The 13,775-nt window shown below is 43.1% G+C and overlaps 1 protein-coding gene across 6 annotated transcripts in view; it reads left to right on the top strand.

Moving 5' to 3' along the window:
* Window positions 1-12,505, top strand: part of SPHKAP (SPHK1 interactor, AKAP domain containing) — a 74,935-nt gene extending 62,430 nt beyond the window's left edge. For 4 of the 6 annotated variants that reach the window (XM_076340932.1, XM_076340931.1, XM_076340929.1 and 1 more), the window contains exons 8-12: window positions 3,233-3,412; window positions 5,310-5,396; window positions 7,403-7,455; window positions 7,540-7,724; window positions 10,375-12,505. In XM_076340932.1, the coding sequence (XP_076197047.1) occupies window positions 3,233-3,412; window positions 5,310-5,396; window positions 7,403-7,455; window positions 7,540-7,724; window positions 10,375-10,518 (649 nt within the window). In that variant the 3' untranslated portion in view covers window positions 10,519-12,505. The remainder of the gene's footprint in view (window positions 1-3,232; window positions 3,413-5,309; window positions 5,397-7,402; window positions 7,456-7,539; window positions 7,725-10,374) is intronic. The other 2 variants (XM_076340935.1, XM_076340933.1) reach the window with 1 other exon arrangement.
* Window positions 12,506-13,775: the final 1,270 nt, after the last annotated feature.

Genomic DNA, 13,775 nt, shown 5'->3' with positions numbered 1-13,775 from the left:
TCAAGGATTGCTGGGGATGCTATGAGGCTAAGAGCAAGGCTCTCTCTCAAGGCATTGCCTTCTTCATCGTCTCTGTTACTTTAATGGTATGTAAAGTGCCAATCGCTTGGAGCATTGCAGCACTCCATTATCTCAGAGCGCTAGAAAGAGTGCAGGTGCTAGTGTTAGAAACCATTTTGTAGCTCCTTTTATTCTAGGCAGTGCTCTGTTTTGGCTTTTGACAAAGCGCTGCTTGAAGTGAGAAAGCATGTACTTTCCTGTGTATGGTAGCAATTAGATGGATAATTATCATAGTCCCTATTCTTTCATACTGACTCTCCCCCACTAACCTTCCTCTTCCTTCGAACGCAACCTGCTTTTAATAAGATGCATTTAGAAATCTACCTATTTGGAATCTTGACTGTCTGAAAATGAAGTTATTTTTGCACAGTTTATGAGCCCTTTAATAACAGCTTTTCCTCTGCCTTTGATGCAGAGTTCCTGAAGCGGCTATGGGAAGTTTAAAGCAATAGGATTGGTAGGGCAGAATTATTAACCAGAGGCTACATCTACAGGAGCATTTTGGTTCAGCGATGCAGTGCAGTTCTGAATCAACTTGTCTCCATTTCCATGCAGCATGCAGTGCAGATTTCTTTTAAAGGAATCTCAACTAGGAGCTGCACAAGTGTGTACCAGACATGCCTGTATCCCTACTGGGAAGGCAAAGCTTCCAGTGGTTCTTCACATGGATTTGAACTACTTACAGAATCATAGAATAGTTTGGGCTGGAAGGGACCTCTAAAGGTCACCTAGTCCAACCCCCCTGCCGTGGGCAGGGACATCTTCAACTAGATCAGGTTGCTCAGAGCCCCGTCCAACCTGACCTGGAATGTTTCCAGGGATGGGGCATCCACCACCTCTCTGGGCAACCTGCGCCAGTGCTTCACCACCCTCAGCGTAAAACATTTCTTCCTTAGATCTAGTCTGAATCTATCCCCCTTTAGTTTGAAGCCATTCCCCCTTGTCCTGTCGCAACAGGCCCTGCTAAAAAGTCTGCCGCCATCTTTCTTATGAGCCCCCTTTAAGTACTGACAGGCTGCAATAAGGTCTCCCCGGAGCCTTCTCTTCTCTAGGCTGAACAACCCCAACTCTCTCAGCCTGTCTTCACAGCAGAGGTGTTCCATCCCCCTCATCATTTTTGTGACCCTCCTCTGGACCCGCTCCAACAGGTCCATGTCTTTCTTATGCTGAGGGCTCCAGAGCTGGACGCAGTGCTCCAGGGGGGGTCTCACCAGAGCAGAGTAGAGGGGCAGAATTACTTGTGGCATGGCTGTCTGGACCGAGTCTAGGCTGAAGTAAAAACCTAAAAATACATATAATGTAGATATAAAAGCATCAGCACCAATTGCTTTGATCCACTCCTACCACATGAAATTACTTGCTAGTGTAGATACAGGCACATAGGAATCCAGGCAAAATATCAAGCAGACATACAGTCAATTAGAAAAAAGAAAACCATGCAGGCCTGGGCAAGAGGTCTTCAGCAAGGAAAAAGAGTTGTTTCTTGTATGTAGGCAGTGCAACAGACCCAGTCCTGTCACAGATACACAGAAACCGTTCCAACCGACTGTGCAGAAGTAGGGAACTGCCAGTTCAGAGCATCGCTAGTCTGAGATATAATTGCATAATGAATCAAACAAAACCCAAAATGCCAAGCAACAACGCCCACGGAAATCTCTCGTGCTTTGGACCAGGTATTAGGCGCTACCTGCCCTGTGTTAAAAATCTGAATAACACCACTACCCTGCGACCCGGCCGCTCAGTGCCTTCATGTTACTACAGATGAGGAGTTTTGTACCTGAGGGGTCAGGGATGACAGGCGTAGTTATTTGACAGATGTTGACTGCCTGGTAGAGCAGAGGCCCTCAGGCAAACAAGTCCCTTTCTCCCTGTACAGGAGGCTGCCTCTCTCTCTAACATCCAGCAATAATGCAGCAACTTCTCAGTTGTCCTGAGAGTGAGGGCATGGCAGGAGATACCCACAATGATATCGTCTCAGTATATTCTTAATCAAGTTAATTACTTGGGAGCAATAGAATTTTGGGGGTGATCTCTTGCTCTAGCAGAAGACAGGGTGCCTCAGCCGTAACTATAAATAAGTCTGAAAGCGAGAACTTCTCTAGAGGGATCCTGCAGAGGGTTGCCAGTACACATTACACGGTTTTAATCACAAAGTTGCAAACGCAAACCATCCAGTAAATATAACAAAACTGCAGTTTTGCTTTAATTGTTGTTCTGGCACTGCAGTGGTAGAATTAATTCTTTCTTATCATCCAAAAAGAGGGGGGTTTGGATTATTAATTTAAATTACTTTTCTGCCTGCATATCAAAAGTCCCACAGTAAGTCTCACAACGTCCAGTTTGGTTCTGAAAAGTTACCGTAAATATAGGGATTTTTTTGTTTGTGTGTGTGTGCACTTGTGGGAGTCTGTGTATATGTATGTGTGTCATATAAATGTGAGTGTGTGTGTGTGACATATGTCAACTGTGCAGAATTATAAAGCATTTTTCCCTTAACCCTGTATTTTCTAAACTCAGTCTGGGCTCCATATTCAGTCTGGTTTCTGACTACCTGCTGCACACCTGCCTCGAAAAAGAATACTGCCTCCTTCCCCAAGCTAAGCAGCACAGATCCTAAGCAGCACAGCAGGCTGAGTCATGAGGGGTTCTCAACCCACAATACTTTCCTACTTCTACTTCTAGACCTCTTTTGGATCTACAATGCTAAGAGAGTGGAAAACCCTGGCAAGAAACTTACTCACCCATTAGTACGACAGGGATTTAGCGCCAATATGTATTTCCAAGAAATGCTGTCATTCTGCACTAACATATACCGCATATTTCAACCGCTGATTGACTGAAGTGCATTAAGCACTAGGCCTATGCAGTGCGCAGTTCTTTTTGTACATGTAAAAATCATTTTGTACAAGTTAAACCTTTTCTATGCATATTTCAGTAGAAGGCTTACTTTGTTTTGTGTTATAGCAGTCCTAAGCGGATCCTTTTTTGAGAGCATCTCAGACCAGATGTTCAGCTGGACTTCATGTATAAATTACAAGCTTGTCCAGTCTCTTGCATCTGTATAATTTTGCAGCTTGGCTGACTGTAATGAGCAGCACTGCCTGAAGATTGGCGGCACCAGTTTGTTTGCCTATATGACAATATCAATGTGCCTTCCTTATCACCCTACCAGCAACAGTCCCGAGAGCAGACCGGATGCCGAAATCCTAGGAGAGACAAAAACAGCTGAAGAATTTCCAAACCACCTCAGCAGCAGTGAAGAAAGCACTGGCAGCTGGTCCCAGCTGGCTAACGATGAGGACAATCCTGATGACACAAGCAGCTACTTACAGCTCAGCGAGCGATCCCTGAGGTACCCGTGTTGTCTGTTCTCAGTATACAATACGGTCTAATCAACCAAGCCAATGATTTGACTGCCACGCATCGGGAATGAGGGTCAACAGCTCGAGATCTATTCAGAATACTGTAAAGAAAGCCTAATGGCAGAGTTCATCTCTCTATTTTTAAAAAAGGAAAAAAAATTAGCCACGCACTGGTTCTCAGCCAGGTCTTTTCATTATTGGTGAGCAGCTAGATTCAGGCAAAGAAAAAACTTCCTGGCACCGCTCAAGTGCCTCAGTCCTGCAGTGAAAGGGCCATCAGACAAGCTAATTGCTACGGTCTTTCCTCTGATTTATTTGCTACTATTTGCATAACGTTTATTTTGGCATCTCCTTAGCTGAGATTGTCGAGGCTGCTATTCCCGCCAGGTATCTGTGCACTGAGAGCAGAGAGAGAGCCCCGATCTGCTTCGACTGACACGGGGAGCAGATCAACAGAGGATGACCGAGTTCCCCCTGAGTAGGCATGAATTCCAGAGCTCCCAGTGCAATGTGCTGCTTTTTGTTCCTATTCAAGTCAGGACGTGTTTAAAGATGTTATCTAGTCCTTAGAGTTTATATAAAGTGATGTTAGTTTGACTTCAGCCCTTTCACGCATTCAAATTGAGCAAGGTTTCTTCTTCACGTGCTCTTAGATTAGGTTTTAAAATATTGTCAAGTAATTACATCTTGCTCTTGGGTATTAAGACAACAAGGAGGGAAGACGTTATGGTAATGAAGCAGGGACGAGAAAGAGGCTCTGTCAGAGAGCACTGTCGGCTAGCTGAAAAAATACTGAACAAAACTTGTCTGTCAGTGTGGGTGAACATTCATCCCATTATTATCAACCTTCAACAAAGTCCTCGGTCTGAGAGAGCTAATGTATTGTGCCTTTTGGCTCTGCACTGAAACAGAAATTGCTACAGCAAGTCTGAATGTGTGGCGTGCTGACACTGACTCAGAAAAACCTGATGGGGAAAGGAACTCTCTGGTCAATCCTTCTAACCTAAGGAAAAATACTAATAGTTGCTTTTCCAGTAAAAATTAAGTGGTTCAAGTTGACTCGCCACACAGAACTTGTTTGTGCTAATTGACTTGCAGCCAGCAAAGTCACAGCCTGTTCATCAGACTAGTACGATGTCTACATAAACATCGACTGTCAAATTTACAATGATGTTATAAAGTGAGCTGGTACCATTTTTTCCAAATATTCTCAGATGTAATACTTCATTCTTGTGAAGAAGCCAAAGAGAATAGTTCTACATATTACTGGTCCCAACGAGCACTGGCTTTAATTAAAATCTCAGTCTTTCAGAGTAGTCAGAAACATAAGGGGCCGTCACTGTACCTGTGGCTTCCATCAGATCCCCGGTAGTATTTGGGGTATGATGTAATACATTTAAACTGCTGCTGGTTACAGGCATGGAGTCACCCAGCAGGTAAGTGGTGTGATGGGCAACCAAATGCCTTGCTATAACTCACAACGTTCAGAGGTATCTGAATCCCTGCAGGTTTATTCCAGGACATCTCCGTACCCGATAATCCTTCTTTTCAAGGACTCATGCAGACCGGTTTCTTGTTTGAGGCCAAACGTTCATTGCATAAGCCATTCACAAGCAGATAGTCCACTTTTTTTTTTTCCTCCTAGTTTACAGCATCACTTGATACATGCTCCATCTAGAACCATTTTAATAAAAGCCTCATTATTTTGAGCAGATTTGTGTGCTTCATTCTGGGAACCACTTACTGAGCACAACTGATTTTGTGGAACTCTGCATAACGGGGGGCAGCCTCCTCGCTTTGCTTTGTACATAAATAAATTTAAAAAAAGATGTATGGAGACATGTTCGGTGCAGCTTGGCGCTAATATTTAAACTTTTGCTTTGTCAGCAATGGCAACAGCAGTACAACTAGCAGTCTTGGCATTATGGACCTGGAAATTTATCAGGAGAACGTGCCCTCTTCTCCTATGATTAAGTAAGTAGTCACTGAAGTGAGACTTGGTGTTTAGTCTAATTTTAACTGCAAATCGTTTACGCCATCTAAGATGTGCCAAGCCCTGCTTTGCACCTGCTGCTGAGCCTGCCGTTAGCTTCAGAAAAAAAGCCCGTGCCGTTGTCTGTGCGGAGTGACAGCACTAGACAGTGAAAGATCACAGGAAAGCCTGCCCAGGTGGGTCTCTCAAGAGAATACGGATCCACCAACCGCTCTGCCTCAAAGAGTTTTCTGCAGTATCGGTTTCCCATTGTGTGAACTTTCTTCTCTGAATAACTTCAAATATTATCAAAACCTTACAGTAATAGCAAGTAAGGTCAGGCAGATAAGGATCAATTAAAGTCAAAGGAAAAAAATATGATAGCATTCTTTCCAAGAATAATAATAATTTGGCCCAAAGTACATCTTAACCTATTCTTTCTGGGCATGTTTCTACTGAGCATGCAATAAAACTATCAAGATTTTTTGCCTAAAGATTCTGGTACCCTGAAACCTGGCATAACCTGCCAGCCGGTGAATGCCACGATGCAGTCAGGGCGCGGCCACTGCAGAAGCGTAGGGACTGTACATCACGCATTGAACACGGGAACGCTGTGAAGTCGCTGACATCAGAAAATCTTCACAGCTCGTTACCAGACTATACTACAACTGTCCTGCTTTCAAGAGGCTCCTTTTTTGTAAGAAATCTGGGCATTCATCTTTCTGTAGACTTACACGCATTCTCTCTCAGCTGCCGATTCGGAACCTAACCTTGTTAAAACATTTCCGTCTTCACAGTAGGCAGTGATACCTCCTACACGCATCCCTAAAGACGACCCCTCTCCCTTAGATTTCCGAGGCCCAAAGGGATAAATTTCTGACTCCCCTCGTTAGCTTGCAGGGGCTGTTCTCAGGTGTTGGCCAATGGGCGCGAGAAGTTTGTAGTTCCACAAGTCAAAGTCAAGGCACAGAATACATCTGCTGTTCAAACAGAAAACTGGGAAGAAATCTGATGGGAAGGAAGTTATTAAGCACCTGTGATTCTAAGTCATGACAAACCATACGTTGCATGCTGCCATTTTATTCTTTCCTCTCACATCTTGCAGTAACTACTGCACGAGTAGATATAATCTTGATTCTTTGAAGCCTTGGGGGAGATTCTGAAATCCTGTGAATGAGGGTGGTAAGAGTAGCGTCCTCCCATGCTAGAAACAAAATCTTACACTTGCAGCGCTCCCCCTGATTGAGGGCAGAACGGGACAGTCTGGAAGCGCGTACTGTAAGTGCTGTCCCTCCAGGGGCGATGAAACGAGTGCAATAGCTGCGACATCAATAGCGAATTTGCAGTTCCTGCCACGTGTACACGAGCGTGGATATTGTGTTCAGAAACGGAAGCCGAAGCAGTGACCACGTGCCAGGAGTTTGTTTCCTGTAGTTTAACAAGAAAGAGATGGTACACAAGAAATGAAGATCTTTGGAAATTTTTGCAAGGTGTAAACGGAATTTGTTTATCCGAACAGCTAATATATTTAAAACCAGCAGCAGTTGAAGTCATTGATAGTTACGTTTGTATTTAACTACGACAGATTAAACTAGAAAGCAAGACTGGAAAAGATTCGGCCAGGGAGTACAGCACTGCAAAATGCAGACTTTGGAAGTTCAGTATTTCCCCCCAGCTTATGAGACTTGCTGTGTCTTACCATCATGTCCTTTGCTCGTCATTACGTAAACTGTAAAGATACACAGATCCTGGTGAAACGTAACACACAGTGCAACCAGTACAAGTGCTTCATCCTATTACGGGAATAATGCTGCAATTCCCATAGCTTTTCCCGATTTACACGTGAAATAATTGAAATATATTCCGCATTTTATTATTTCATCCCGTGTAACTTCTTTCTTGCAGTTTTCTAGGTCTTACGTTGAGGGAGAAGTTTATCCATCGTGAAGCCATGTTGTAGACTGTTCCTAAGTATCACTAATAAGCTTTGTTGTTGTTTGTTTCTAAGTGAATTAGTAGAAGAAAAGGTTTTCCTTAAAGAACAGACAGAAAATACAGAGGGTAAGTTGAACCATATCAATTCAAGCATATAATTTGAAGTTAACCCAAGTAATTGCGCAGTAACTGTTGGGATTATTTTTCCAGAAAGTACTTCTGGGCTTTCAGTGGGAACAGCCAATTGTCAAAAGGACCTACTGGTGATAAACTTTGATCTGGAACCAGAGTGCCCCGATGCGGAGCTGCGAGCCACCCTGCAGTGGATAGCCGCTTCTGAACTTGGAATTCCAACCATCTATTTTAAGAAATCTCAGGAAAACAGAATTGAAAAGGTAGTATTTACAGAATTGGGCATACTATTAATTCACGGTAATCGCAGTACCAGTTACGATTCATTGAAGTTGCTGAGCTTAAAAGCTGATGCAAACGCATCTTCATTACAACAAGATGGCAATGCTACTGTTCATTACAGAAAGGGAGGGGAGGATTAAGTGTGTCAGAATTTAAGGTATGTGAAAGAAGACGTTTAGTAGTATGGCCATGGCACAAAAAAATAGTATCACCGCGAGACCTTCTCCAAAGCCTCTGCAACATGCTTCGATGAATCTGTTCGCTTTTTCATATCAATGATGCATTAAGTATCAATGCCTAAGGCAGAATTAACAGAAAGAGCCCTCTATGTGGCTGCATTTGAAGGGTTGCAGGTGGCTTACACGGAGTTTAAACACGTGGCTTAAAAAATAAAAATAAAAATCACTCGAGTGCAGACATCGCACGTACAAAGTTCTGCCACTCAGTGACAGTAAGAGCTGACTATGACGCGAGACGTAAGTTGTGCTTAAGATTTGCAGCTCTGAAATTCCTCAGTCCTTACAGAGGTTCTGCCTCGCCTGCAACGCTGATTGACAGACAGCCCCGGGCAGGTCTGAACTTGCTCACGGCTGTTCATAAATTGCTACAGCTGGGGATTCAGCAGGGTACCACAGGGGCCTGACAGTTCCTCCTACATTTATGCGAGATCTACCATGGCCAGATGCGCTGGCTTTATAGTCACTTTGTGCTGGCAGAAAAAGATTGCTGCTCACCAGGGAACAGGCTCACAGCTCAGATGTACAGAAGAGACTAACTGCAAAATAAAGATAACCTATATTAGCTCAGGTTTGGTGTCTCGCATACCAAGACTCCGAGGCTTCTGCACCAGAGCTGATCGAAAGTTCGGAGGATAGGCGGGATGGACCTCTCTGTGTAGGCATATCCTTATATTATTACTACCCTGAGAGGCAGTTTTAGCCCAGGCAGTGACCAACCGGTGTGTCCAGCGGAGCCATATTTGCAATCACACATCTGTTACTTGGAAAATTGGACTGAAGTGTTTTGCGTCATTGTAGGGAAATTATGAAGCACCTCCCCTGGCTTAGCAAGCAAAAAGTGCTCCGTGTGCCAGTACTCTCTTGCTCCTGCTCAGGTGTGGCTTAGCCTCTGCCAACCACCATTTTGAAAGCTGAAGTCCGTTTCCAGAGGGAGGCGGACAGACAGAGACTGACGGAACTGAGAAACCTCCTGAGGTGTTACTAGTCCAAGCCAGAGCCCCCAGAGCAACACTGAAGTCCAAAACGGCCACAGGCAGCGCAGACCGTTTCTATTCCTGGATGATGAGGTCGCGCTCCGTTGTAGACACCACCGAGTGCCACCTACAACATTTCAGGAATAACCAGAACCGCCCCTTTTCCAAGGTCAGCAAGAACAGCTCAAACCTTAAGGCTTACAAGAAGCGTCGCGGTATTCCAATCAATTAATGAAAAAAGTGTTACAAATCAGTATTTTGGTCTTTTAAAATAACGTCTATGGGAAGATCATTCTGAGAAGCAGAGATATTGTTTGATTTTCTTGAGTACATGCATTTGGGAATCATAAACATAATTTAAAATGCATTCAGCAGCAACAGTCCAAATTGCGTCTAATTAAAGAAACAGCTGTCAGCTTTACCCATGTGCTTTGGCAAACAGTTAATTCAATTGCAAAAATACACTAGAGAATAATGAAGCACATCCTGCCTACAACAGTGCTCTTGGAAATCGCGAGCCTATTAAATATCATTAAAATACATATTAAAAGTTTAGGCTTCAGTATGTAAATAGCAAACAGCTACACTAACTAGACACACACAATATTTTCTTGTGTGGTTTAAAACTGGAAACGTAGAAGGAGCAAGCTAATTAGATATTGATTGTGAAATTCAAAGACATGAAAAGCTTTGATTTTCATTTATGTGCTTCAGAAAAAAACGGGACCAGATGTATGACACTGCGGAGCCCATTATTAAGTACAAAGTGGACAAAATTCAGGATTTTTTACAGCTGCTTAAGAACATATATTTAACCTCTGGTTTATCTGGAAGTTAAAAAAAAGTCAAATATAGATCCTCCCTGTGACTCAACCACAATTGTGGCAAATGCCTTCGTGTGACAGAACTTTACCCAGAATTCCCTCCCACCAGTACTGTGTGGCTATTTAAAATACTGTGGGATCCATACGCGGAAAGACAGAAAATGAAATATAAATTAAAATATAGCTAATGGTAACGCAGAGGGATTTTTTCTTTTTTCTTTAGAATGGATAGTCACACTTCCATTACTTTGACAGCGAGTCATCAATAACAAAGAAGGTTGTGGTCCTTCGTCAAGGTCACTTTCACTGTTCTTACTTTCCTCGCGATAAATAGGAAATAATTGACGAGGGCAGCTAATTTAGAAAACGTCGCGAGATCCGACCGGTCTTTGGGCAGCTACGGAACTTCAGAAAAGAAGTTTTATAAATGGAAAGAACCTTTATGTCGCTGCGCGGTGAACCGTGTCCACTCCCTCCGACAGCAGCGCGTTTACAGAGGCTGGTCTTACAGCGGTTTGCGTGTATTCATTTAACAAAACCGTAGCAAAACGTTAACCAAATCCTAAGCGCGTTTTGTTTTGGTTTTTTATTTAGTTTTTAGATGTTGTGCAATTAGTTCAACGGAAGTCCTGGAAAGTGGGGGATATCTTCCATGCCGTGGTGCAGTACTGCAAGCTCAGCGAGGAAGGCAGAGAGATGACGCCAAGCCTGTTCGACTGGCTTCTCGAATTGGGTTAGGAAAGTTCGCCTCTGCAGCGTTTCTGTTTTATTCCAGTTTAAATAAGCAGTGGTTTGTGTAACGCTCCGATTTCCGAGCATCACTGAATAAAGTGAGCAAAGATATACAAACTCTACAGAAACAGCACGTGCCCCTTCCACAACCGAACAAGGAGCAAAGTGAACCAAGGTGTATTCTATCTTTCCGTGTCGCGAGGGACTCTCGACGTATTGTGCTACAGGAGGTGCTGTACTGGGAGGGGATGGATTTTTAGCCTTCTGAATTAATGGACTACACGGTAAAGGCTTAATTAAGTATCCAATATGTTCCATTTTCATCAATTTGATTAAATCAATCAGCTAAAATGGGATAGTACACTAACTTTCCATTTTAAAACACCAATACCCCTGCTAAGGGGTAGAAACTTTGGAACACTTAGGAACTTTGCAGTTAGACAACACAATAAAAAGCTGCTGAAAACACATTTTACTTTCTTTCCACGCGATTATTTCTCTTCCGTGGCTGTTCCCCATCCCTGTCTTCTTCTCAAGGAAATAAAATCTAGACTCTCCGTTATCGCCCTTAAGAAACTCATTCCTTTCCACCCGGAGGCAGTGCAGTTCGGCATCGCTACACCTGGTATATCCCCGAACACAGCTCTGCGAGCCAGGGCAGCAGGTTTCTAAGCCCCGTCCCACCAGAGACCTGCCGCCTGGCCTCGGGCGAGTCATTTCACCTCTGTGCCTCAGGGTCCCTACCCGGGAAGGGGGAGTCGTGATAGTACATTTGTTACCTACCGTGCTCCTGTTTGAAGCACGATGTAACATGCTACGTATCAGTTAAAAGCGGTGAAAAAAAAAAATACTATTTTAATTTTAGTTTAATCAAATAAATTGTTAATAAGGTGAAGAAACGCATATCTGAAGAGAGTACCATCTCATCATTAAAATCTTAAATGTTAATTTTTGTAACCTACAAGAACGCAAAATGATTATTAAAATTTCAGCAGACATACTTGTTCATTTTGGATACGAGTGTTTGGACTACATGTGGTCGTTCACATTACTATGACGTTTCTATAACTGTTTGATAAGATATACCATGGTATCGCCTTGTTGAGATGATCTGTTCGTGTCATGCACTTAATGATACGTTCTCTCGACTCTGCCAAAGAGATTGGTTTTGAATTTAAAAGGTAAATTCAGCTTATCACAGCTCTTCTGCGATTTGTTTCTTTGAAAATAGTTATCTTCCATCTCTCCCTACCCAAATTGCGTAATGGAAAACCTGCCTGCTTTTCCCAATAAAATATTTGAGATGTTTTATTTTCCATATAACAGTATATGCTTCTGTAATATTTCTTGGAAAAAAAAAAACCCTATCCTTTTGCACTAAATATTTTTGAAAATTTTGAAGTAGTTTTAAATAACTTATGAAAAAGAGCCATATTCTCAATTTTATCTTTAAAACCATTCCTAAACTTGCATGATTGCCTCGCTCATTTGTTACGAAATACAAATTGTTAGCGAATCAAAACCTAACGTGGAACATTAAACGAGATGAGTAATCCTACATCTACTCTGCAGCAGACACAGAACAGCGAAGGTCGCTTTACTGTCAAGATAAAGGTCAATTGATTGCGTGCGCTGGGCCTAACCGTGCAGTCACTGAGCCTGCTCCTAAGAGCTGCTGAACACCCGTAACTCCCACCAACGTGAGCGGCAACTCCGAACGCTCAGCATTTCTGAGGCTGGAAGTTAGTAAGAAGTACCAAGTATTATAGACTTAAAGCGCTTTGTTCGAGTTCATAAATGGGAAAGTGTATTTATTTTTAAACCAAATACAGTTAGTTGTCAGTATACAATTTTTTGCTGTGATAGAATAAATGTTTACTTATCCTACAAAGCACAAATATCATGACAGAGTTGTAACAGTGTGATGCAGTTTCTCTGTACAGTAGTTCTTCATGTTGCAATTTATTCGGAAATAAATTTGTGTTACAACGTGTGTGCTCTTTGCCTTCCTAAAAAGTTCACGAACGTGCTGTGGGTTTTTTGACCTATTAAATCGTGTTTGCCTGCCACCCCTGTACCTTCCCAAAGCTCTGCTTCCGAATGAAAAAATCTGACCCGTGGCCCTAACCTGGAGCAAGCTCCAGGTCTTACCTCAGTACCCAAGCTATGGCTTTACTCAGGTTCCACAATTCATTCAAGTGATACAAAGCTAATCGTAACGTTCTTAGTACCACAGCGAAATAAAGAGAAATTACATGTTCGTTGCCAAGAATTAACCCCCGAGTAACTCCCAACATACCAAGTCTCTCACTCCAGCTGCTTTCAGTACCTGCAGAAGCGGGCAGGGGGGTGGGGAGACAGAAGTTCAGGAGTTTCTTCTGCCTGTTTAAGTTTGCACAGCTATTTACTGCCCCCCTGCCTGAGTAGAAATAAAGCTATTTCTACTGCTAAACAGAAAAGGAAACCAACACTTAGCTGAGTGAATCAGAACAGGACTTGTCCACCATTAAAAAAAGGCTGAAAAAAATTAAAGTCAACTTTAATTACACGTAAATGAGAACTCCATACCACATACAATTTTAGGTAAAAAAAATCTCAGGGTAAACTACGTGCCGTTCAGCCTCTCTGTATACATGAGCGCGATGCAGGTGGTTAATATCCTGAGGGTGTGGGGAGGGTGGCAGCTCACTGTCTTTCCCAATACAAAAGCTAGGACCCAACAAACGAAACTCGTAGGAGCCAGACTCAAAGCAAACAAAAAGAGAGGATGCAAAACTTGTACACAGGTTCAAGTGGGAGCTGGATAAGTACTTGAAAGAGATGCACCACAGTTTACTAAATAAGACCAACCCCACGAGCCGCAGGAGAGGCCCCGGCCGTCAGAGGCCACCCACGGGAGCAGCAGACGTTTGCCTCAGCACCTGCTGCAGCGCTGGTCCCAGCCAGGGCTGCCCCGCGCACCTTCTTCCTCTGCGTCAGGGAAAGGTGCCTTCCACCCTGGGCTGGACTCCACCACCCGCCTCATGGAGAGCGGAATTTGGCCTGTAGAGACGTTAATTCAAACACAGGAGAATCACCTATTGGAAAACAAGTGCTTAAAACCTTCATTTTTAGCTTGGTTTTGTTGAGGGTGCTTTTAACGTTGGGACCATTAGAAGTTGAAAAACTATAATCTTCCTCCATTTTGTCAGAACACAAGATTTTCATAGTCTCTTCAAGTAAATTAACCATTTTATTGTGGTCTATGATAAAAATGGTCACCT

Source organism: Aptenodytes patagonicus, chromosome 6 (assembly GCF_965638725.1).
Source record: "Aptenodytes patagonicus chromosome 6, bAptPat1.pri.cur, whole genome shotgun sequence".
Lineage (NCBI taxonomy): Eukaryota > Metazoa > Chordata > Aves > Sphenisciformes > Spheniscidae > Aptenodytes > Aptenodytes patagonicus.
This window is presented reverse-complemented; position numbering and strand designations above follow the sequence as displayed.